The sequence below is a fragment of the Opisthocomus hoazin genome, chromosome 13, assembly GCF_030867145.1.
Source record: "Opisthocomus hoazin isolate bOpiHoa1 chromosome 13, bOpiHoa1.hap1, whole genome shotgun sequence".
NCBI classification, from domain to species: Eukaryota; Metazoa; Chordata; class Aves; order Opisthocomiformes; family Opisthocomidae; genus Opisthocomus; species Opisthocomus hoazin.
This window is the reverse complement of record NC_134426.1, coordinates 17,671,470-17,698,177: the sequence shown is the minus strand read 5'-3', so window position 1 is coordinate 17,698,177 and position 26,708 is coordinate 17,671,470. Positions and strand designations below refer to the sequence as shown.

Sequence of the window (26,708 nt, the reverse complement as noted above, 5' to 3'; positions counted from 1 at the left end):
TCAGGAGGAGGGACGGGACGGAACATTTAATGTCGATTTCTTTGCAAAATCATTTTTCTCCCTACCGGCAGTGAGGAAGGGATAAAAGCAATACTTTAAGTAGTGCGGAGATAATCTAAGTGCAGATGGTAGCCTCCCATCTGTTTTTCAATAAATAGCTATTATGCTAATTTCTGTTTCAGTGCGCAGCAATTGAAGTGCAGTGGTATTCCTGTGACACTCGGCAGCTGCTGCCTTGGAAGGCTTTATTCACCTTTTTCTGAAGTGCGACGGTTTCCGTTTGACAGTCACCTCCGCTCCAAAGTGTTCGTTTTTATGCAGACCGCTGTGGCCCGATGAAGTGCGAACACGGGTCGTGTGCGCGCCGCGGTCGCCGCGCCAGCCGTAGCCCGATTGCCCCGGAGCGCGTGCGGCCCTCGTGCTGTCGAGGGCCCTTGGCGGGGCGGTGGCTGTAAACGCTGCGGCGCCTGCTCGGGGCTCTGACTGCGCTCGGTGTGCAAGGGGGTTCCCGTGAATGGATCGTGCTGGTGGGCACTGCTGCTGCGTTGGGTCTGCTGTGGGTGGACTGGGGAGACAGGGAGCCAAGATGGATTCTCAGCGCCGTGAGAGTAAGCAGTACAATTTCCCTACAATCATAGCCGGTGCGAGGAAATTAGATCTCTAAGTGGGTTGAGTCTGATTTAGTAATAAGTCAATTAATCACTAATGACTTCAAACGCAGATTTTACAAGGTGATCAATGGCAGTATAACAATGATCAATCAATAGCATTGCGTTTAATTGGATTTTTATGGGTATAATATAGTTTTTCAGAATTAATGTGCCATTGCATTGCTTTGTTACTTTTTAACTCAATTTTTTAGAAGAAATGATGCTTCAAAATGCTAGTTGGTCTTTGAAATATTAAATTTGAAAATTTAAGGGCACAGTTAATAAAAATCAAAATGAAAAATTAAAAGCTTTTAGTAATTGAATTTCTGATTTCATTGGAGTTATTTTACAGAATCACAGAATGGTAGGGGTTGGAAGGGACCTCTGTGGGTCGTTTAGTCCAACCCTCCTGCCGAAGCAGAGTCAACTACAGCAGGCTGTAGAGGACCTTGTCCAGGCGGGTGTTGAATATCTCCAGAGAAGGAGACTCCACAGCCTCCCTGGGCAGCCTGTTCCAGTGCTCCGTCACCCTCAGAGTGAAGAAGTTCTTCCTCACATTCAGACGGAACTTCCTCTGCTTCAGTTTGTGCCCATTGCCCCTTGTCCTGTCACTGGGCACCACTGGAAAGAGTCTGGCCCCGTCCTCCTGACACCCACCCTGCAGATATTTGTAAGTATATATTAGGTCCCCCCGCAGCCTTCTCTTCTTCAGGCTGAACAAGCCCAGCTCCCTCAGCCTCTCCTCGTAGGAGAGATGTTCCAGTCCCCTCACCATCCTCATAGCCCTCCGCTGGACTCTCTCCAGTAGCTCCTCATCTTTCTTGAAGTGGGGAGCCCAGAACTGGACACAGCACTGCAGATGGGGCCTCACTAGGGCAGAGCAGAGGGGAAGGAGAACCTCCCTCGACCTGCTGCCCACACTCTTCTTGATGCACCCCAGGAACCCATTGGCTTTCTTGGCAGCCAGGGCACACTGCTGGCTCACGGTTAACCCGTCGTCCACCAGGACACCCAGGTCCCTCTCCGCAGAGCTGCTCTCCAGCAGGTCCACCCCAAGCCTGTACTGATGCATGGGGTTGTTCCTCCCCAGGTGCAGGACCCTGCATTTGCCTTTATTGAACCTCATCAGGTTCCTCTCTGCCCAACTTTCCAGCCTGTCCAGGTCACGCTGAATGGCAGCACATGTGTTTTCAAAAACTGTATCTATATAGGGAAAAAGCCCCCCATTCTTCATGTTTCGTGGTAACAAGTAGGCAAAATGTTAAAGAGTGAGAGGGAACATACACTGCGCTGAGTAGCGGAGGAGCTCCCCTTCCTCAGTGGTTTGACATCCTAATCTTCCCTGGAAGTAATCTCCTTGTCCCATGTGTTGTGCTTTAATCTATCAGCACGTCTGCAGAGTGCGGCAAGGAATTGATTTTCAGTAATTTTAATGGCTGAAGAGCTGGTCCTGTCCCAGAGTGCCTCATCGTGTTTGCGTGGCCAGCGTGGTAACTGAAGTCAGCGTGCTGGATAATAGGTTTCATTAGTTTGGGTGCCTGAGGTAAAAAAGCAGTAGGTGGGAATAAAGACTGGGTTTGATGTCTAGACGTTCATTTCAGCTGTTGCTGCAATATGATACATTAAAAGGAAATATGTAACATAGCTCTGAGGAAATATGTATTCTTTGAAACTAATTCTACTTTTAAACTGCATACGACAGTGTGACCTGAATTATTAACATGTGGGTGTCTGAATTTCTTAAAGGTAGAACGATCTCTGCAGTGCCGGCACAGTCTCCGCTTGCTTTCGCTCCTTCCTGCCTGTGTTTCTTCGCAGTAAAACATGTCAGTCTGGCTGCTGAAGCAGAACAGAGATCTTATTATCTTTCCAATATCTCTGCTGGGAGACCTAAAATTATTGAAGTATTTGCTTTGATATTTTGCTGCGACTTCTCCCCTTGAAATTTTTATAATGGTTCTTTTTTTTTTTTTTTGAGAACATGGCTGGCTTCATGAAAATCATCAGCCACTTTGAAGACCTTAATGTCTCTGACTTGAAAATAAAAGACCCCAAGCCAACTAAGCTGCTCATTAATGTATGTTTAAATTACGAATTTCCAGTGTAAGTCTTAATTATTGTGGTTGCCTTTAATTCTATTAACATCTGATCTGCAAAGATAAACTTAAAAATCAGCATAAATGTTCTAGTCATTTTTTGAGCTTATAAAAACAAGATGATAACGAACGTCTTAAAACTCTATATGAAGGCTATCGACTAATTCCTATTCTCTGTGAAGACCAGAAGTGAGATTTAGCACCTCAGTCGTAATCCATTAGGATAAGCGTCTACCACACCTTTTCTCTTTATGGATTTTCTGTCAATAATATCTTGGCAGTGGGAAAATAAAAAGTATTTTTTCAGTGGAAGGTTTGTTTGCAGTTGAAAATCACTGTGTTGTGCTCTTTCTCAGGTGTTACGACCAAAAGGTTTTCTGAACGCACGTGTACGTTCGCTAATGGTAATGGGCAGGTCCTCGGCTGTAACAGGGACGTGGATTTTCCTGCACAGCACCCTGTCAGTTTTCACAGTGACTTTTTTGCTGTAGTATCTGTTAAGACATTGGTACGGTGTTTTGTTAACTTGCCATGAAAATTTGAATGGCTATTTACATTTGAACTTTCTTAACTCTTACAGATTGTAACAATGATGCCTCTTCAGATCAACGAATAGAGTATCCTTGTAGAAAACTGGATGTATCCAGCCTTCCCTTCCACCCTGCTTTCCTCTTTTGAAAGATACTGAAAATTTCACACTACTTCTTGCATCCCAGTGCTTTTTTAGTGCTCGCTTTCTCCACTGGATTGAAAGAGCGTATACCGAGCATGATGCAGTGAGGGCAGTTTGACGGTCTGAACTAAGCAGTTTATAGAATTACAGTTCAGGGCAGAGATGGTGTGACCTCACCTTCTTGATCCCCCCGAGAATCCGTATTTTAGAGCTGGAGTATTGGCAGACTTAGTTGTTTGATTTGAGAGGTGATTTGATTTAAAAAAACAAACAAACAAACAAAACAAAACAAAACAACAGAACACACAAAGTAGTTGGTTATTTTGGTGGGAAAGGAAAGTTCTCCCTATATTGCAGGACAAGGAGCGAGAAGGGGATGAGCTGCCTGTTCTACAGGAAAGGAAGTGCAACTCCTGGTTGTCATCCGTGACTGCTCTGGAATGTACACCTGTGGATAAGGTAGTTAGCAGATACTGATAAATATATATATATGCACAGAGAGAGAGAGAGACCTCTCTAAAGCTGTGACAGCAGAGGATCAGTAGATCTGGCGGATCGCGCAGGTGGGGAGGAGCTGGGGCTCCTGGAGGTCGCCCAATCCGGCGGTCCGCTGAGAGCAGGATTTCCGCAGGCAGCGGTCGGAGTAGTGAGGGCTTTGCCTACCCAGGTCCCGGGAAGGGGTGACCCGCGGTTTTGTCCTGTTGGCGTCTCCTCTCTGGCTTCCATAGAGGAAGTAGTTGTTACCTGCTCTGTCGTACTCTTTCTCGTACTAAAATTCAATCTTTACTTGATTTTTTTCCCCTAGAAGTTTTCTTTTTTGAAAATGGCTTTCACAGTTTTTCTATAGCGTCAAATTCGTTGCCTCTAAAGAGAAATACTTCAGCTAGAGTGACAGCGGATGCCTGCAGGACAGGACAAGGTGCTTGGCGTGAGGAGGTTTCTGAACCCGTGCAGCAGCTGCTTGCTGTTCGCCGTGTGCCTGACGAGGCTGGCGAGGGCTGGAACTGAAAGCGTTGAGCGTCGGAAGCGTTACAAAGCGTTGTGTTGACAGGCAGAGAAGAACAGTTATTCCCTAGTCTTCAATCTTCTATAGGGAATTTTAAAAAGTCTTCAAAATCTAAAATCTAGTTACACTGTCACAGTGTGAGGCACCTTGTGATTGACGGGGATACTCCGGTCTCCAGTCTTCCACCAGGTTTCGTTACTGGGCACCATTTACGTCTTGATGTTGCGACTTGCTCCGGTTGTTTACGCTCTTGTCGTTTGGAGGCTGGCTCAGGAAGCCGGAGAGCAGAAGTGAAATGCTGCAGTCCCAGGTGTTTTTTTTACCTCCCCATTTTTACTGCGACAGACATACGTACATACTCTCAGTTGCTAGATGAACGCTTTTGGTAGGATAAAGAAGTACTAGAGGTAATTCGGGTAACTGTAGTGCATGAATATAGCTGGGAATCAAAGGCAGTGTTTATTATAGGAAAATGGTGGTGAAGATGTCTTATGATATACTTAGCATTAAATTTAATAGGGAAATAATTTTATTTCCATTTCATATACAATTTTTTGTGACTGCTGAGTAAGAAGACAGCCAATTTGGAAAATGAGAGTATTGAGGGATGATACCACATCAGAGTTTCCTGGTTTCCCTGTCCCACTGGACGGCTGCTCCTCAGCCGGTCAGCCAGGGCAGAGGGGTCTGGGTTTGGGGAAGAGCGACGGGGCTGTGTCACCCAAAGAGGAGTTGCGCCTGGGTGGAAGAATACAGGTTGTGTCCGGTACCTAAAGAGTTTGGTATTAAAATTATTCCAACTCTGCGGAATGTTGCCTTGTAAACAGTGTAAAGCAGTGTGATCTGATCTTACTTCTTCTGGAGTGAGTGGCAAAATTATAGCTGGAGCAAATGGTTTTGAGAGATGATGTAAGCTGTCGTGTTGGTTTGTTATGCGTGCTTGGGAATAGATAATGAGTTATGGACATCAGAACTGGCTGTGAGATGTTTCCTTTGAAATGATGGAATGGATTCTTGTCTCCCACTGTGCGTGAAGTTCTTAATGCAGGGACAGTTCTGGCACGGGTGCTCTGGTAGGGTGAGAGCAAAGCCCCAGAAGAGCTCCGTGCTGTGTAATAGTGAATTTCTTCTGACTCGTACAGATTCTGTTGAGTTTATGACACTGAAAATTTGATTTTTGTATTTAAATGTGGAGTTTTTGTAGAGGTGAGCTCAGGTGTGATCTCTTTCATGCTGTAACATATAAACTGTTCATGTATTTGGGAGTTGCGTGGGTTTTAAGTGCAAGACTGGTGCAGTCTTAGGCTTCAGTAGCTCTGAACTGTACAGAATGTATACATCAGTAGTTCTGAGAATGCATGGGGATTCTGAAGTTTTGTAAGAATACCGTGTTAAACACGAAATCTGAGGCCGTGTGAAGTTCTGTCTAGCAAACAGCTGGGGCACACTGCATGCACAGCGTCAGGAAGGTTTTGCAAGCGTTAAAAGGGCTTTGAATGGTTTTACAGGGAAAGACGCTTGGCTCATGCTTGTGCCCAAAAGCACAGGGCTGCCTTTTCGTCCTTCGGGGGAGGTAACCGCTGTTCGGTAAGCTGATTGAGGTACTAGAGCCCTGGCTGTTTCCTTCTGTTCGAGGAGAGAGGCTCCATCACCAGTGTTAGCATATCACAACGTTACATGTTCAAAGAATGTGCCTCTTCTTGTTTGAGGTTATTCGACTTACGGTTACTGGGCGAAGCGGCAGAATAAAGAACAACTCTGGGGTTTGAGGCTTTGAAGCTGCAGTTGAAGGCTGTTGGCAATATTAGTGTTTTTCATACAGCAGAAACGCCTTAGAAGCTTTACTTTAAACATGATTGTAGAGTAAACTATACTTAGATAAGGATCTTGGCATGACAGACAAGCTGTTGGGAGGTTTCGTCCTTTAAATTGGCCGAGGAGGAGTATGAAGTATTTCAGCTCTGAACATGCTGTAGAATTTTGGTTGCACTTCTAAAGATCTGCGGAGTATTCCTGAAAATTGCAGTGACAGAACTGAGACAATGAACAAATCCTTACTCCTTGACAAAGTTATTGAATCATCTGGTTTTGCTCCGCAGCTGAGATTGCGTCTTCTGGCTGAAAAAGATTTAGAATCTGGTAGAGGCACACCAAAAATAGTTGTACTCTTGGTAGTTTGAGTATCCTAAAGGATGTAAAGACAGCAGAGATTTTAGAGGTTTGTATATCCTTCCGGTACTCAGTGAGGTGACCAGTTCATGCTGCACTCCACCGTGAGAAAGTAGTAGATTATTTTTTTTAACTCTCTAAAATCTACATTTTCACATCGAGTTTACAGGTTTTATTTTGGAATAAATAACTGCTGTGTATTTCATATATTTGCAGTATATTGCTTAAACTGCTATAGCTGAAGACAGTAAAATGGAGGCATTTCACTCAAGAGTGACAGTCAGAGGTTCAGCATAGTTGTTTAATGTTGAGTTATGTAAATTGATTTTACACCTTTAATGATTCACTTTGATTCTTGATTGTTTGCATCTGCGGTGAAGTTTGAAAGGATCTCTCGGCAGTGATGGCAAAGGATGATCGTGAATTCCTCGCTCCCCTCCTGCAGTATTGAATGCTAAGAACAAATGTGTTTGCTTTCATGCTTTTGTGTTTTCTTTGTTTAAGAATTCAAAGTTGGTGTCTTCAGCGAGTAAAGATTAAAGGTACTTTGGCGATAGAGGGAACAGCTGAAACAGTTTCGTGAAGCAAGCTGCTGATGAAAGTGAAAGCTGCTGGGGTTGGGTTTTGTGTAAATGTTTGTGTTTCCCTGTTCTGAGCATGTTGACCTTTTTTGTTTTTGTAGTGGTGGAAGAAGGACTGTGGGAGAATGGCCTTTCCTACGAGTGTAGGACCCTGCTCTTCAAAGCAATTCATAATCTTCTGGAAAGGTAAGAAAAACTCTATTGCACTCAAATATTTCATTTTTGTATTTAAAATGATGCAGGGTACCTGCAGACCATTTATAGTATGATTGATCTTAATCCATATTTTTGTAGAGGAGGAACTTTAGTGCAGGAGACACAGGCTAGAGATGGAGCTCTGAAGTTGTCGACTGGCGATGTATCATGAAGTGCTGTGCAGCCTAATTAAGCGCTCATACGAAGAATAATGATGCGCATTTCTCCTTGCGTTATTGTTGGGCAGATGTTTCAAAAGCAAAAAAAAGAAAAAGTTTTCAGCTTCCTGAAGTGCTTACTGAGAATAATTATATCGGACTTCCAACCCCTTTGACGAGGTTAAATAGTACGTATCTGAACAGGTAACATCAGAAGACCTTAACTCTGGTCTGCAGTCATCCTAGTTACGTGCACTTTACAATTTGACTCAATTTGTGCGCAGTGTTCAGGGTGAAGCTTAACAGTTCCTGGCTCTGACAGGCCCAGTGCATCCTAGCATTGCTTTCTTTTGTCTTCATCATATACACACACCTGTGACTTGGCTGCAGAGTTACTCTGTGATGAGTTACTACACTTAGGGCTTTTTCTTCTTTGTCCAGCTATCAACTCTGAAGCTTTCTGAAGATGATCTTGTGATTAGGCCTTCAGCGGACGACATTGCGTCTTGGACTATTGTGTTTTATTCCTTTTCTGTAACCGCAGTTCTTCAGGTCGTCATCACCTTCCTGTATTATATTTCAGTTCTTCTTTTTACAGGTTTTGGAGATGTTCTCAGAATTAAGTGTCATTAGGCTATTCCCACCTTTTCTGAATTTAGAATCGTAATGACAACAACAAAACATGATGCACCTCTCCTGTACCTTTGTGTTAGAGCAATTTTGCAGAATGAAGCATTGAGTGTTTTTTCTTTCAGAAAACAAGCTAATTGAAAATACTTTTATCTTGTCTCGCTCAGTATCCTGTTTGCTTTGATGTAGATTTACTAGTAATGAGGTTTGCATTATGTTCTGAGGCGGTGTCTCCATGAGCGCAGCCACTGCTCCTTTGCCTGTTGGTGAGCTGTCCACGTCTGCTGCGGGGGAAGGTGGAACGGCTGCCTGTGTGCACGGACACAGCTGCAAGGAGTGGTTGTTTTATTTCCCATTTTCTACCTCATCAGTCTTTTTAGGGGATTTTTACAGAAGTAATAGATTACTTAAAGTGAACAAAAGTATAAAAATGAAATTCCCAGCCTAGAATGTTCACTAGTTCCTTTGTAGCTTTGCAGTATTAAAAGGGAAAAATAGGTTTATATGTGTTTATTTACGGGTGGTACCCAGCCAACTGGCTTAAGGTATGACTCGTAGCAGATATTTTTATTCATTGGACAGTTTTAAGCTTCTGATGTAAATCTTTAATTATTTTTTTAAAAATAATTAATTGAAATCAGTTGGCAGAATCGGCAGAATTGTTCTGTCCAGCTGCAAGTGAAAAGCCATCAGAGCTCTTTTCTCTCAGCCGTCATCTTTGGAGCGCAGTTGGGCAGCACACGCGGGCTGATGAACGCCGCCCGTCACGCCACCGCACGCCAGCCTGACCCGTGCCGCAGGCCGGGGGTGTGGGACCCCCCGCTCCCTTGCCCAGCGGAGGCCATGGCGGTGGCAATGGGGGTGGCTGCGGTGGTGGGAGGCGGCCGTGCTCTTCGCGTGGAGCTGCGCCGTCAGGAACACCCTCACTTCAGAAGTCCTTTAATGACACGGTTGTCACAGTGACCTGGGATGACGGGTTACCAAATATCGGTCCAATTAGCTACCTCATTTTTACAGCATTATTGCTGAGCTTATTTTAGATCATACACTTTCTGGGGTTGGTTTTTTTTGTTTGTCATGCCAAATCTGAAGTTAACATCAGGATTATTTCATTTAAAATAATAGCAAGAAGTGTGTAGGCTTTAAGAAGAGAAATAGCGCTTTAATTTTTACAGGCCCATTTTATCTCGTGTTTAGGAAAAGCTTGAGTAATGAAAAAGAAGTCTTGAATTTCTTTCTGATCTTATCAGCGTGACAGGGCTGTTGCCTGTGCTGGAGGTTTACAGGGTGTATTGGTTTGTTTTGCTGCTAGCGAAGGGCAGGTTTTCTCCTCGCGGAAGCCCCGTGTGTCCCCCCGCAATGTGGTTTCCTTCGCAGGGCGGCCTGGCCATGCTGGATGGGTGCAGCGGTGCTGCGAGGAGCGTTGGCCACTGTGAGGGGAGCAGGCCGCTGGTTCCAGCCGTCCCGCCACGCCGCCAACCTCCCGCCAGCACCGCGGCTCGGCCGCCATCGAGGAAGGAGGCGGCAGCCGCTGGAGAAGGGCGGGAGAAGCCACCGGGGCGGGAGGACCTGGCGGCGGGAGGGAAATGGCGGCCGGAAGAAGGGTGGTGGAGGTGAGCCCCCCCCATCTCACCGCCTTGCCAAAGGGCTGCGAGGGACTGGGTGCAGACGCAGGGACTGTGACCAGGGAGGAGGGAGGAGAGGGGCTCGTTTGAAGTTAACCCCAGGAAGGACAAGAAAGGGTATTTACACAGTTGTTTATATTCCTTTTTCTTTTTTTCCTCTCAGTACCCAAAGTATTAATCGGAAGTTTATGTTAATTGGCAATTAATGTTAGAAGATCTGAGGAAATAATACTCAAAATGTTATGGTATGATTTCATAATCGTTAGTGTGCCCTTGCCAGGTCATTTTTTTTGTAGAAAAGTCAGAAATGTGAGAGGCTGAGTGGCAGTGAAATGCTCAGACAACTGGGAGAAAATGGTACTGGGCCTGAACTGGAGAAGGGAGCCAAGGAGTTCAGAGTATTTTATGTCCTTATTTCATCTGATTTAAATAACTGCTTTTACCTGTATCCTCATTTGGGGGTTTATGACCAGCGTTTCTTGTTTACGCATGTGCGTTGTTCCAGCTTACTGTTACAGGCTGGTTAGCACTGAGTGCTTCGAGAGCAAAATTAACGCTGTCCTGTCATGAATCCTTCACTCGGCCAGATCTTGGAGATCTGTGCCTCTGCAGTCATGTTTCGCATTTCTTGCAGGATTATACTTTAAATAACCTGTGATTTAGTTCAGCCTGTGAGGGTTGGCGGGTTTTGAAGGCCAAGCCTACCCATGAAGACTTTTTCCTGGGAAAGCAGCGTTAGTTTGAGGCAGCTGAACCTGCCATCGTGAGAGAAGGTGATGTGGTATTAAAGTCCATGTGTGTGTGTGTGTGTGATGGGGCAGAGTTTATTATATTTTTTTGCTGGTACAGATTATTTTCTTTAGGGATCTGATGTAAACTTCACAGACTTCCTTTTGTTTGTATAAAGTGCACTGACACTGACAGGCTTTCTCTGCTAGCAAGCATTTCCTAGGGCAGCCGTCGCTGCAGCCGCCTGGATTTTCCCACCAGCACAAGAGCAGTGTCTGTAGATCTCTGCTGGTTGAGCTGTCGTGTTTCGCTTAAGGTCCTGGTGTGGTCAGTTGAGCTGAATTCTTTTTGCTTTAATTGACAAAATTTTCTTCAACCTAGCTCTAATTTTGGAAAACCCTGCCAGGAAGTATATTAGTATCTACATCGTCTGTCGGCCATTTCCTATCTGTGCCTTCTAGGAATGCTTTTCAAGTATAGATCACACAGTTTTTCTAAACCCTGCAGAATGTCCTTTCCCAGAAGGCTTCATGTGACTTTTTTGTTTTGGCTAGTCTCTAGCAACTGCTATAGAAATAAACTATTGGAAAACTTTGAAGAATGGATAAGTATAGTTCTTCCATCTAAATAAAGAAATACTGATTAGACATGAAACGTGTAGGGAAAGCTTGTATGTTGTTCGTAATCGTAAATAAACCGCTAGCAACAGATGACCAGTTTTTCAGAACTTTTGAAACATAGCATTTCCCTTACTGAAAAATATTCCTTCATAACAAGTTTCTGTCCGTGCTCCTTTGGGCAGTATGTTCAGCTGCATATTTAATGTATGAAGTGTACTTAAATAGTGCTGGCATCTTGCTGGTGTGATTCACCTGTACAGGTGGACTTAGGAAGGCATCGAGCACTCCTTAGCTTGTCAGCCCAGGTTGGTTATCGATCACTTTGCATCCTCACTATTAGGTTTTTTAAAGCCACAGAACATACAGGTTCTATAAAGAAATTGTGTGTTTCTAAAGGGACCACAGAAAATGAGTAACTTACTGCTCTGAATGTAGTGACATGGAAGTGTGTTTGTTGGAGTGAGGTTTTCTGAGAGAGGAAACAGTAATTATGGAAGTTTCAACACCTGAAATCATGCTGTGGATTGTGTGAAGGAAAAGTGGTTTATTGTTCATGTTTGCTTAATACAATTTCCTGTCATTCATATACTATACTATGCCATTTGTGTGCCAAGAATGCAGGAGTGCATATTTTTTATCATGAAATCCGAGAGAAACACTGTATAGAAAAGAATCAGAGCTATGAATTGTCTTTGTTCGAGGAGCGGAGTCTGAAAAATAGGGTGATGGATCATTCAGCAAGAAGAGTAGCATGGAGCAGGGGAGAATCTGCCAGAGTTGAGGGGAAAATGCGTGTGTGAAGATGAGCATCAGCGACAGCATTGTGAGGTTGGCCAGCGATTCTCTGACTAGTGTGGGAAATGAGACAGTGGCAAAGTTGCATGGAACCCAAAGGCTACAAAGCTGATTTCGATATGCTGGAAATTAGGCTCCGTAATCCCTTAGATTTACTGTCTTCAAAGACTGGTTTTAATTACAGCTGAAGGTGTAACTAGTAATTGTTGCTGTGATTTTTTTCCAGGTGCTTGATGGATAAAAACTTCGTAAGGATTGGGAAATGGTTCATAAGGCCCTATGACAAGGATGAGAAGCCTGTTAATAAAAGGTAAAGTGATCGACATGTCAAGTGCTCTTCCTGTCAGTGTTCTGTATTACGTGCTGATAGTTTGAGGCTGCATTTTGGTGGTAGTTTTTCTACTTCTTTTCCGGTATGACAAAAGCACAGGTACTGTTTGTTCACGTCAGTAATACACAGAAAGCAATTAAGTAATTTTTCTGGTCTTGTTATGATAATTAAGACAAGAAGGTGAGTTTGGTATTTTTCCCTTAACTCCACAGAAACATCACAGTTTTTTGTATCTCTTGAATGTAATCTGCCTGTTTCTCTCGTTATACAACAAAATTCCAGGTAGTTGTAACAAATTATTTGAATTTCTGGACACTTAACCCCAAGGTGACATTTGAAGCAGTAGAATGAGTAGTATATAGATTTACTTTTTTCTTTAAAGATGCCAGCCTTGATACACAGCTTCCACTGAGGACGCAGGCTGACAAGCCAGACCTCTCTGTTTGATGAACGCGCTTCTCTTGCAGCAGCATAACGGTGGAAGGGGGCTGGCTGTCTCCACTTGCTCATTGCTGTTTCCTCTCCCCGCTCGAAAGGTTACAGTGTTCTCAGATCTTCTGGTACTTGCATTTATAGTCATCCACTAAACAAGGTCTGTCAAAAATAATCGGAGTTAAGCTGAAACACGGATTTTCTAATGGGAATCGTTTTGACAGAACTGGGTTAGGAAGTGACTAAACATGCAGTTACGCTGGAAGATTTGAAGGTAATGAGCAAGTGGAGATGAAGTGGGCTGGCAACTTCTTCTTCATCCAGCGCAGCTACAGTCACAGCATCGTGTCTGGTGGCAGCTGTAGGTACAGGTGGAAATCATTCCGTAGATCATATGTACCTTCCTCCTCTCATCTCGTTATCTCACCACCTTGTCTTACAACAGAAATGTCTTAACCTTGTTACAGTGTAATACTGCACACAGTTGGCTCCGTTCTGTAACACTTTGTGTTAACCGGGTGCTTCCAAACAGCAGTGGTTTTTAAGATATAATGCATAATTAAACATGGATCAGTAATTAAACATGGATTTGTCTCCTTTCTAAAAACAGAAAGCATTAACTCAGCATAGGGATCTCTCTTTTTTTGCTGTTGACTCTTTGTAGGTAAGTAGACTTGCACTGTGTATGTGTAACCTTTGATTTCACATCGATCTCATGGCAAGAAGCCATTGACAACTCCAGGGTTTTCCATACCTTTCTCTGTCCTGGCTATACATAACCACCTACCGACCTCGTGTTTCCTCTGCTGCTTTTCTGATCGCACCAAGATCTAGTTTAATCTTCTGAAAGATCAATTCCCTAAAGTGACAAAAGAAGCAGTGTCTTTTCCAGCTTCTGGAAAAGGGACAAAGCTCCTTTCAGCAAAAGCTATTTGTTTTATCAACTCTACTGCAGCCTTGGTGCTCAGATGAAACGTATTTATGAGTCTCATGCCTGTTCCTGGTGTGTATCAATTTAAGAACTGAAGCATCGGATACAGTAGACGGTGACTGTCAAAAACAGCAGCAGCACTGGCATGGAAGGTATCGTTACTTTAGAATTTTGGCAGTTTGGAGGGTTTTGTGTCTTATTTACGTGTGTGTAACACCGAATGGCTTGCACCGTGAGGTGATCTGTAGAGGGTAATTACCTTTGTAAATACATGTTAAGTATGCACTTAAATAACTAGTCTGGAAAACATTGCAAAAAATGAATTCATGTTGAACTTAAATTGTATTTGAAGTATTCCTGTTTCTAAAGCTAACATTTTTATTGGGAATTTTAGGGTTGAAGGATAGACTCTTGAAGGATATATTTGTTGTTGGTTTCTGTGGGTTCTTGGTTGGTTTGGTTTTTTATAAAGTACTTGTCACTATAGATCCTGTGGATACACACCATTTTAAAAGCATTTAGTTAGCAGTAGTAACTACGGCCTAATTTGAGATAGGTTTCGTGTTGTTTCGGGTTGTTAATTTTTCTGCTATGAAGACATCATTGGAGTTAACTAACCTTACTGAAAGATGGTAGTAAAGACTGCAACAGTTGCCAGTAGAGTCCACCGTGGACAGTAGCAGCAAATGGCAGAAGGCTTTGGGGAGTAATTTGTCCAGACATTTTTTATTTAATCTTTTAAGCTTTCTTTCTCAGTATAGCACAAAGAGCTATCTTTTAGACAAATGAAGTGATTGATGTTAATTCCATGTAAATTCTTTGTGAAACTCTTGCTCGAAGCAGCCACTTGCTGGAGATAAAGCAATAAGGAGCAATCACAGGAAGAAGAGGCCAGCTGAGTCTTCAGGTATTTTAGCGCTATGGGTGATGCCTTCAAAACTAAAAAAGTGGTATTTTAAAAAACAGTAGCTAAATCCATGTTAATACTAGATACTAGAATACTAGAAGCAAGTTGCAGGTATGTACAGTGATTAGGTTGAAGTGTGGGAACAGGTAATGCACTGTTGAAAACGCATGCGCTGTTCTCCGTAAATGGGGAAAGAGATCGATCTAGATGGAGGTGTCCCCCCCTGGAATGGAGAAAAACTGAGCAGGTGTCGTTCTGGCGAAGAAATACAATTAGTTCCAAGGTCTGTTTTTATGCTTCTGCTTGTGGCAAAGTTAGTCATCTCGAATTTCCAGCACCCTGAGCTACTAACTTCATTTCAGGAACGTACCACAAAGTCTTGGACTGAGTATGAATAAACAGGGAAGGAGTTAAAACTCACGCAGCTGGCTTTGAAGGAGTAAATGCGTTCCGGGCCCGTTGTTTTCGTGAATGGCATTAGAGGAGAAGGGCGGGGAGGTCTGAGATTTCAGCGTGAAGTCAGAGGTGAAGTGAAGCATGGCAGTGGCCATGACCGAGTTAGTCCCGAGATGGGAAAAGGGGGCCTGAGAACAATCAGTGACCTTCCGAGGCCGGGTTAGAAACAGTGTGCGAGATGAGCTGCTCTGGCCGTGCCGGGAGGCGTGAGGGCACGACGGAGGAGGGAGGTACGGACGGATCCTCCATGGGTTGGTTTGCGTACGGTGTGAGCCAGGTGCTTTTCACAGGAAATCTAGAGCAGAACTTGCGGGTTTTCTTTCCTGAGTATCTTGAATATTATGTGCCACTTACTAAATAACTCTTCATGTTGTATTGTCTGCTCTACAGCAGTGCGTGTCTAAGACATGTTTCCACACTACTGCTGGAAAAGGGCAAGCTCACGTACCTGCACCACGTCCTAAAGGAGATTTGTATGGAGTTACAGAACCTGCCTGCTACAAGGCACAGCTAGTGCCATCCCCTGCGTGGTGAAAATTCATCTCCACAGTCTAGTCAGAATCACTTCCCAAGTTTTGTACGGGGTTTTTTGGTTTCAGAAAGCACCACTGTAAAATGTTATGCATCTTACAGACGGAAAAATTTATGACCAACTTACGCAAGGATCTGCTAATTATTTTAGTGATTGTTTTCTTGGTGTGTAGTAGGAAACAGGCGGGAAAAAATCCGTTTCTTTTGAACTGTATGAGCAACTTAATAGGAGTTATTAAGCTGTTTTTAATATGCTTAAATGTAAAGAACATGTGAAAAAAATTCTTCCTGTTGCAGCTTAAGTAACTGAGGGGTCATGCCCTCTTCCAGAAGTCTGCTAGGTTTTTTGAGCCTTAAGAACACAAGAAGTGCCATCAGTGAAATATTTTGAAGTAGAATTTGCTCCTTTTTTTGTGAGTAGGTGAGAAGTCCAACAGATAGGAGTGCGTGTCTAGATAGCCACGTTACTCTCTGTGCGCGTGGAGCAGTGCGGCTGGAAGAGTGGAGTTACCGTTAGGCTGCAGTGAAATACTATTCTTTGGTTTGTTTCCAAACAGATCTCTGTTTGTTACTGTCACGTAAGACAGTAGATTATGACAACCTCATGTGATGCTGATAGAATATAGAGATTTATAGAGATTTATAGAGAATATAGAGTTACGAGTGCATGGGCTGTATCTTACTAAATACAGTATCCTGAGAATTCACATGTCAGCTCTCCCCCTGAGATCCACTCCATGAACTTTTCCTGCTGTAACAGGGTTCAGTCAGCACATCCATATCCAGTTCTGCTCAATAGCTGTGTTCGTTTCTTTGCAAGCATGAGTACAGGGCATTAATCAGTGCCATCAAAACCTGAAGACCGCAGGCACTTCAAGCACTGCTTCGGCGTTGAGATCCTGGGAATTAGCACTGCCTTCAGTTTCCTGGGAGCAGTCCTAGGACTTGTCCAAGGAATTTCTAGGTCAGTGATACCAAAGCTGACGTTCAGCATTGTTGCAAGCTGCATTCACTTTCTGCCGTGCTAGGAACTGCTGTCAGCCAGTATCTTTGTATGAAGGCGCCAGGTTTAGTGAGCCCTGGAGAAAAGCTGCCGTGCGGTGCCAGGGGAGTTGGGAGCTGGTGGAACTAGCGCCTACTGAAGGCTGGAGCACCTTGGCTGAATCTGACACGGAGGTTTGATCCTGGCACACAGCGTTATGCAGATACTGTCTTTTGGCAAGCGGTTTTAAGGTGTTTCATTAAACAATGGCATAATTTGGTAAAAGCATGATGAAACATGTTTAAGTGATCTGTTTAAATTTTTCGTGAGATTTTGAATTCCTCAGCTGAGAAATGGTAATTGATAGTGAGTATACAGTTCACTGCAGTACAGTGAGTGTCTCAGTTTAAAACTGGAGGTTTTTATTGTCGTGACTTTGAGAAAAAGAAGCCATTGTTATAATTCTGCAAGTTTGTGTACTTGCATTTTAACCATGTTTTAAAAAATTCAGTAACATGATCATGTGTGTTTCTTGAAGATGGTATGTAGTGATACTACAGTAATATATATGTACAGTGTTGCCAACTAACACATCATAAATGAGGAAAGGCTAGGAAAACTAACAATAAAAATCAATCAGATTTAATATTAAATAATGTGTGCTTATTCCTGACTTGTCAAAATGAATGTGATGGCAATACTGAGTAATAAGAAATACTACGTGTTTCTCAGTAATTCTCCCTACCCCTGTAAAAGTAAGCTTTTCTGTTTCAGTTGAAGAGGCTTAGTTCCCAGACAAATATTTTCATGTATTTGAGGTTTAAATTCTGAAGTGTTATGTTCATCTTCGCTGAGTTTCTTGTCAATCTTACTTAGGATTTCAGTATGATTTGAGTTTGTATCATATCCAAGAATCATGCATGTAAAATTCTTGATTGAAAGTGTTAGCACATTGTGTAGGAAAGAAGTGTTTCGGCCTGAAGGTCTTAATGCTCATGTGCTTTGTTACCAACGTAACTTTCTAGGTAAGCTATGAATTAAGGAGTGTTCTGTATTCAGTTGCCTGATGTTTTTCATTGAATAATGAAAATAACGCATCATTTTTTTCTAGAAGACAGTTAGAACTCACACAGAGCATGCTGTAAAATTTTAATTGAATATATTAAATATATGACCAAGTTTGCTTTACCTCTGCACAACTCTGCATTACGGTATGTAATGAATGTCCTCCAGTGGATGAAACAAGAAGGTGGATTGTTACACTCGTAGCAGCTACCGCTGAGGACTACTTTCTTCATGATAATGACCCAACCTTCTCATCTTCCTTTCCTGGGGTAAGAGCATTAAAAGGACAGTGGCAGAGCAACCCCATGCACCGATTCTTCAGGTTCCTTGACCCTTGCCAATCAAGGTAAAGTCCTGGGAACAGCATATAGACTCCCTGTGTGGGGGCATTGGTGAGACGTCACTGGAGCAGTGCTTCTGGTACGCTGCGTATACCCACTGCCGCTGATCCGTGTGGGGCTGTGGAGTGTCTTACCCAGCTGTTTGCTGAGTGCGTGGAGCTGAGCTGGACAGCTAAGATAAAACATAACGGGTGTTGATAGGTGTGCCATTGCTTGGTCAGCCCTGTGATACTTTGTGTTTTGTTGATAGACAGGAGTTTGAATTTCCTTGTTTGCCAATATACCCTTCTCTTGATAACGGGGTTGTGTTACTGCAGGGACCTCTTGGTATGGACGCAGCATTCTGTCAAAATGGGGCCGCTGCTAATGACATTTGTTGTGGTATTGGCACTGTGGGTTTTGGAATACCTGTGTGTCTCTGGCAGCCATGCTGTAGGCTGCGGGTCCCCCGTTTCACACAGACCTTCCTGCCTGGTGTGAGGCAGGAGGGTGTGCAGCAGAACTGGCAAAGCTTCGTGGTCAGAACCTTGAAAAGGATGTTTGTAAGCTCCGGTTGTTTAGCTCCTGATGAGTTTCCAGCACGGAAGCAAGGTACTACTGACCAACATGTACCAGTTTGAAATGAATTGTTAGCAGAATTCTTATCCCCTTCTGTCTTGAGAAAGAAAAACACTCTCTGGCCCGCTGCCTTCTATAGGTAGCCTGTTTTCCTGTGCTGTGCTTGAGCCGGTAGAAGCACTCAAGGTGCTGTCCCAGAGTATCACTGAGCTTTCACGTGTTGGATTTTGGTAAGGTGCCTGAGACGCTGGATTGCCTTTTTCCTTCTGAAATACTGTGGATCCATCTTTCTTCAGTGTAGGTTTATAACTGCCGTTTCCTTGTGGAATGTTGAGGAAGCCAGGGTACGCGGGGTACGTGTGTTGGGATATGTGTGTTTCCAGGTGCAGCCGGGTACGCAGTTCAGGTCACCTCGGCGTGGATATGGTGGCACATACTTTTGTGGATTCCGGTTTGTAGTGCACATCAGTTATCTCTGGAGCTGTGAAGTTAAAGATCTTCTTACTGATGTAATGAACGTAAATGAACAAATACATAAAGGTGCTCATGTTTTCTTTAACATCTGGATTTTGTAAAACCTTCTCTTGTAGTTATCATTTGCTGGCAACATTTATTGTATATATAAATATTTCGGTGTAGAAGGTTACTGGAATGCCTACATATAGTCCAAATATTTGCATTATTTCATGTAATCAAGACACTATATTATTTTTTGTAGTTCAGTAACTTTTTTAAAAGATAGTTATTTAAACAGTTGAAATATTTTGGACTAGGCGTACACAAATGGCAACTAGTTCAGGAAAATCACAGTTGCATATTTTTGTGTCTGTTTTTTTGCTTTTGTGCCTTATTTTTATTTATGTAGTTTAGAAGTGACTTAGTATCTTCATTAAGTGTTTTTGGATCACTTGTGTCAGACACTTGTACTTCAATAATTATATATGAAGCCTGGCTTAATCAGGACTTGGTGACCAATTAGTGAAGTCCCACTAATGTTTAAGCTCCTTTTCTCATTATACACTCACTACTGGCACAGTATATAAAGGATAAACGGAGTGCCCCTGATGTGCTGTTAATTAGATTTGTCAGGACTCCCAGTTGCACTGTCTGCCAAACACAAGTGTTGTCACTTACTGTATCAGTAATGAATTGACTTAAGAGCTTTGGTAGATATTCAGAGGGCCCGAGTTTTGGATACTGAGATCTGTTGCAGCTGTAGTTGTAGTTGCAGCTACAGCTCTGCCTACTGTCCTGCTAGAACCCCCACAAACAAGAGATAATGGCTTTCCTGAATTTCTGAAAACCAACCTGGATTTTGTGCTTAAACGGATTTAAACTCCTTGTAGGCAGTATGTGGTCTTTTGAGTTCTGCAAAAACAGTGGCACTATAGGGTTTGTTTTCAGTCCGTTTCAGCAGTAAATATACTTCCTCATTCCCCAAAAAACCTGGTGCCTAAAGCCAAAAAATTCTTCAGTCTGTCTCCAAAAATAGGAAAGAAAACTTCAGTTGAAAGCAATTCCACTGAATTATTTCAGTCAACAATAATACCCATTTCATTTATTTTTCTGACACTTCTATACCTCTTTAAAATAACTTCATCTTGAAATACAGCTTTGTTTCAGAACAGAGTGATCTAGGTTATTTGGTCTGAAACTCTGTTTTCTGAGACTTACCTTAAAATTTTTGCTAACCCTTATTTTCTGAAGACCCAGACTAAAATGGAATTGTGCTGCAGTGTGTTTGATTGATTGGGTTTTTCTCCCTTTTAGCCAGGATGGAACCATTTCATTCTTGCCTAATTTGTCCGCTAGCACACCTTCAAGCATTAATGTCGTTTTTGCCATCGTGTTCACTTTAACTGGCTGAAATAATGATTTCAAACTCTGTTTTTTCCTTTCTGTCCCCCAAATGTTCCTTTCCCAGTCTTTGTCTTCCTCTTAATCGGGTTTGGTTGCATATACCTCTAGTGGGTTCTCTTGGATGGGAGCTGTAGCAGGTAGTCGGTATGCCAGCACAGGGTCTGCGCAACTCAGCAGTCCGCAGAACAAGTATTTTAAAATATTGCAGAATAATGTCTTCGTGCAAGGCTGTGCTATCCGTTAGGCATTGTGCAATCAGGTTGCTTGTTCAAGAAATCGTCAGATGATGTGATATGAATGGACTATTCTGTGACTGACATATCAAAGAGGTTACAGAAATGCTTGTTTTTAAAGGATAATTGGATGGAGCCATTTATGAAGTTGAAGAGAAAGCTGAATTAGTCTTCTGAATGCTTTTAGTGTTTTGACTTAGTATTAAATTTTCAGATTCAGGATAATAACACAGTATGAAAGTAGCTTGTCTTTGGTTTTAACTTACTGCTAGTTTAGAAGATAGGGAACTTAAATGAACACTTGGTATATTGTGTATAATCTAAATAAGTCTCTGTAAACCAATTCTGCTGTGTAGGACTAGTAATACAAACAAACCTATGTTCTTCCTTGTAATAATTACCCAGGGAGCTGTAGGATACCCTTTTCATGACTAAACTGAACATTGCAGTGAACCAATCTGCTGATGTACAGTAATTACAGAGTGGACAGGTCTTAAAAGATATAATTTTTTAATGAACTCTGTTAGCTTCAATTTACTTGGCAGCTGAGTAAAGCAAAGTAAGTTCTAAAGCATGGCTCCAGTCCATTGCTGAAAGAACAGAAGTAACGCTCGCTGAGGTTTTGGAGTTACATCTTCCCACCTTCCTCCCTTCTGTTTGCTCCTGAGGGTTCGTTCTTTTCTCCTACCTAGTCACTGCAACTAAACTCTGTTCTGAACTCAGTAATACTGATTTTTAAACCTGACTAGAATGGGAGGAGCTGCTGTTGAAGCAGTTACGTTTGGTGATACAAACTGGATAGAGCTTCATCAGTAAAGCCTATTAAGAAGTCAGTGGTGGTTGTTCTTGGATGCTTTCTCTGAGTACATTGTAGCAAGAAGTATTGACTGGTGATTTTACTTGGTGTCTTTGCAAAATCTCATATTGAAAGAACTCTAGCTTTTTCATTGAAAAGAGTGGGGCAGGATGGGTAGGGAGAATGAGGGTCTGGCCACAGACGTGTGATCAGTTGCCTGCTTAGCTCCCTCAGACTGAGATTTTGAGTGAATTGTTGAGGAATTTTGCCCTCTGAGGGCAAAACATCAAGAAAAAACCCTCCTGACCTCCTGCTCAGACTTGTACAGTACACTGTGTTCCTTTAGTCTGAACTTCAGATACGTTATATGTGGTCTAAGCCTGAAGCAAGGTGAAGACCCCTTGTGGAGCAGGTCATTTCGCAATCACAAATGCTGGGCCACTTTCAAGTGCTCCGAGTTTGACAGAGGAGTGACTTTGTATGTTCTGAATGTATGCACTTACGAAGCTGAGAAATCCTGGACAAGTGAGCAAACATGGGACAGAACTTTGAAAAAGAAAACTGGAGCCACTTGCTGTCTTTAGGTCTGAGCTGACTAGATTCACTTTGGGTTGGATATATCCACTTGTGTGGCTCTCTTGCTCCTGGCTTGCAAGGTAGACAGTCCTCTTTTTCACACGGTCAGTCATAGCAGACATTCGATTTGTTAAGTATTGACAAACTAATCTTCTTCACCAATGATACGCTTTGCACTGCCATCTACTGCCGTCACTGCAGCAGGGGGTCAGATCGTGGCTTGCCTCTGTGGCAAAGCATGTGGTCCAAACCGCTTTGTTATAATCACACCTCTGCAGATTTGCCATTACAGTACTTGGACGTGGATACTGTTCTTCAGGATTTAAAGTACTACTTTTGGATTAGCTGATGTCCGTTACAAAGAGTTTACATTATGTAGGAGAAAGGCACTCTAAACCCTGAAATTGTCTTTGTGTACAATTCCTTCAGTCCGTATTTTGGCCAGGGTTCACCTATCCAGGGAACGGCAGATGAATTTTACGCTGGCCTCCGCTCGCTCATGTGGCAATGCCTGTTGATCCTTGGTGGTCTATGAGAAAAAACCCAGTCATTCCTCATGCATCATTGGCTCTAGCAATGCCTGCGTGAACCTCTTCTCTGTGTGACTTTCAAGATATGTTCTTTCTACATGAGTAAGCTTTCCCCTTTTTCTCTCCACCCTTTCTTCTTGGCTTGGCATTCGAGTTTTCCGTGGATTTCTGAGAACCAGTTCAGATATGGACTGAAAAGCAGTTTTCCTGAGGTACATTGTGTAATGCTTGCCATCCTTTAAGTTCAGCAGTACATCGCTAGATACCAGAATATTTGGGAAAATGGAAACTTGCATGGAGAACAATTGCTCTCCCCCGATTTTCTTTTTTTATCGGTCTGGATGTCATGATGACAATTCTACTTTTGGAATTTGGAATTGGGGAAGGCATTCTATGAGAAGTGGGAGCCACCACCTTGTAGATGGCATGAGAATCATTCAAGGGCTTACAAAGTATGGGCTCATGGTTCATGGTATGACATGGGAGAGTGAGAGACTCATCCTAGCAGCCACTCTGACTGCAGTTGTGGCAGGACCGTTAGGAGAAGAACCTTAGAAGGACAAGGTGGTAATTCAGGGGCAGATTGAATTTCCCACCAGAGAAGAGAGTTTTCTGTTGTCTTTGAGGAAAGAAAGCTGCAAAGGTTACTTTGAGGGATCTCATCTCTTTTTGATCTCTTCACGTTACCAGCTGTTAAAGACACAGGGAGCTGCAAGTGTTTCTTGGATGATGGTATCAGTAAATTTAATTATATAATTTCCATCTGTTGACTGGAAAGCTGATGGAGAAGAGCTGAATGAAGAACGTTTTCTTTCTTTTTTTCTTGTTGAAGGATCCAACCATCTAATTTACGGAATTGGATATCTAACGTATGGAATTATCTTTTTAGTAGTCTTCAGATTACGTAGGAACATGTCTGTGTGCACACGCAGTGTTGCTTAAACCACATTTATGATCTGATACTTTGAAGAACAGTTCCCTAGCACAGTGACATACAGTGAAATTATTTACTGTCTCACCCAGTTTCTAGAAAAAGGTTGAACTTAGGAAGGAGCAGAAATGTTGCCTGAAGAGTTTGAGATCCTGTCTACTTTGGACACAGCCATGAGACAGATGTGGCATTTAACGAAGTAAGACAAAAAAAAAAGCAGTGTAATGTAGTCAATCTGGATGTCTCGGGAAGCTGTCTGCTGTTCTGTGCTTCGAATTTCTTAAAAAGAAATATACCCAGATACTCTTCTGAAATATACCCAGATAATGCATTAACATAAAAATTGTCTCCAACAGTGGTCAGAAGTGGCACAGCTTAGGGAAGACTCTAGAGTCATGCCAAGAATACCATTATTTTTCTGTACACTCGGTCAGCTTCCTGCTGCTGTTGGCAATGCCACTTGACATATTTTTGCATTTAACAACTGTTGATTAATTTTTCTTTTGTGGGTTCAATGGAGTTTGAACCCACACAGAATTTCAGCATGCACAAATACTTGTTGGTAATTCATACCATAGCTCATCTATGAAACGGGTGGAAAAAAGTCTGGAGTTCTTGTTTTTGTTGTTTCCTTCATTACTGCAGTGTTGGGTCCTCTGCTTCCCGTATGAAGGAGAGAATGTAACTATCGATGTCCTCTTTTGTGTCAGTCCTTTTGATTTTAGTACCCATCTGCTCTCTCCCTGTTCAGTTCATCTCCTTCACAGTGAAGACTCCTTCTGTATTTAGCTGTTCTTTGTGTGGAAACCATCCCATGTTTCTTACCTTTCTTGGCGTGCCTCCTTGTGCATCTCTTATTTCTACTGTCGTTCCTTTAGATTGAGGAGACGCAGAGTGGCACCTGTTGCAATGGTATCTGGTTTTTTCTTCATCCCTTTCCAAATTCTAAACATTGGGGTGGTATTTGTTTGTTATATTTTTCGTGAACTGATGTATCTCTGCAGACGTGTTTACTATACAATCAAGAGCTGCTTTTCTGGCCAGTGGTATCTTGTTCAAAGCCAGAACCCCTAAGAAAGAATTTTTTTTTTTTTCTTCTCCTCTTGCACCTTTACTGTGTGCTTATTTACGTTGAATTTCAGTTGTGGTTTTTTTTGCTCATCCAGCCACTAACTCTTTTGAAGTTGTATTGCAGTTCTTTGCCTTGAGTTCTGCTTTTCGTATTCGTTCAATATCATAGTAGTAGCAGAACTCGTTATTGTGCTCTTCGCCCTCTCTTTCCAAGCCTCATTGTTTAGCCTTAATAATTGTGACATTTCTTTTAAACGCAAAGTTAAGGCAAGGACTGCGTCTTAATACTGTGAAGAAAGCAAAGGAGGCTGAGTGGTCTCGGGAGAGGTGCAGACCTGTTGGATGCAATTGAATCCAAACCTGCAGGACCTTTAGTGCATTGATCATAAAAATCAATAGGGAAATAAATATCTTACTGATGGAAGTTACCACAGAAGAAGCTATTCTAAATGAAGAAATTAAAGATTGTAAAACAGTTGTTTGAGAAATTCCCCCACCCCATGCATCACACGTTAGTGTTAGCTCCTGTAAATAAATTAATGATGTTAATGGGACTAAATCTCTCTTCTTCTATTATAATGAATATTTTCTTAATATGTAATAAAGCATGCAGTATAACAAGATTTTCTGTTGTACTTCGTTTTTTGTGAGGCCACTGTTCTTGCAAAAACCGGAGTGTTCACAATCATGCCACACGTACACTGGTAATTTCAGCTGCATTCTCATTTTCCCTTTATGTAGCATTTATGATCTTTGAAGATTCATTTTGGGTGTGATTAGTTCAGGAGTGTAAAAAGAAAAATCTATTTAATGCTTCAAACTTGAATGACTGTTTTGTGTGAGTGGAGGTGATTTACTTGGAGTTGAAAAATAACCTAGTCAACCCTTTTACAATATACTGTCACAGCAGAGATCTGGGAATCAGTCTTCAGTGACTTTTGTTCAGGCTGAAAACTGTAAACCACTGTTTTGAGACTGGACTGACTTTGTTTTATAGTGTATTTTTTATGAAAATACTTTTGAGTATGTATTTATTTTTAAGAACAGCTTTATATACTGCCGCTTTGTCATGTGTGTGGTATTACAGAAAAATCCAATCCTCCTGGAGAACAGATGGACCAATAAACTCTTCACCAAATATCCATACTTATTTTAGAATCTATTTCTGGTACAGTGCAATCAACAGCACCAAAAAATTAAAAATAGCACTGCTTCGTTTCAGGCTCTCATAATGCCTTTCTGCTTTCTGGCAGCATGCTTTGTATTACTTCAGCGCTTGTATGACCGGTCTGCGACTTGGAGGTGCACTGCTTTGCTCCTGCTCCCCGTTTTGTTATGGACTGCTTTAATAAAGCTGAGCATACACTTTGCTTGGTGCAAAACTCCAGAGATTAAACCAAGAACACTTGGCTTCCTCCACCTTTGGAGCTGGGGGATATTGTGCTTTCTACACTGTGTCATGTTACAAGAGCTTTTCAGATACAGTGGTTTCACACTTCAAAAATTGCAGAGCTCTTTTAAGAGAGTTAGGCATTACACTTTAAATGATGAAATTTATAAGTTGAAGAAATAATCTGGACTGAGGTATTTTTAAAATAACAGTGTTTTCTATGGACATCAATAGACAATTAGAATCACAAATGAAATCAAGTGCTGACGGAGTTGGCAATGTTACAGTGGTTTCACCTGTCTTTACACTTCACATACCTTACTGAAATTCCACTACTTTGTTTGGAAAAGTACTAAGCTGACTTTATTGATGTGATTTTACTGTTGAGCTTTTAAATGTGATTACTTTTTATAAAGGTCTCGATAAAAGCTCTTCAAATGAGTTTTTGCATACTGCATTGGTAGCACATTAAAGCAAATGAATGGATTACAGCGGTTCACAGCAAAAGGTACACGGGAAATGTAAACGTAGGTTAAGCAAGAAAACGATGCGGTTAGTTACACAAGACAGGTGGAAGATCAGAGAGATTCAGCCTGATTTATTAAAGTCAGACGGCACTGCAAAACGATGAGATCAATGTCACTCTGCCAAAAGCATGCAGATGGCCAGCGGAACGGTGTGAAAGACTCCTCTCTCTTCCATTCTTCCTGAAGCTGTAAGATGATTTTTCATTGCAGTTAAAAATCTTGAGAAACTTGTTTTGGGGGTAGTTAATATCACCTGTGTGGTTTAATATGCAGGTAGCTGCTTGTAGGGTTTGCAGACACGTTTAGGCACCTACTGCAAGTTGATTTCCGTTG

At 42.3% G+C, this 26,708-nt stretch overlaps 1 protein-coding gene across 1 annotated transcript in view; it reads left to right on the top strand.

Annotated features, from left to right (window-relative positions):
- The window catches only part of MED13L (mediator complex subunit 13L), a 196,980-nt gene that overhangs the window by 85,761 nt on the left and 84,511 nt on the right, over positions 1-26,708 (top strand). The window contains exons 3-4 of the mRNA XM_075434301.1: positions 7,277-7,361; positions 12,154-12,237. Coding sequence (XP_075290416.1) covers positions 7,277-7,361; positions 12,154-12,237 — 169 coding nt within the window. The remainder of the gene's footprint in view (positions 1-7,276; positions 7,362-12,153; positions 12,238-26,708) is intronic.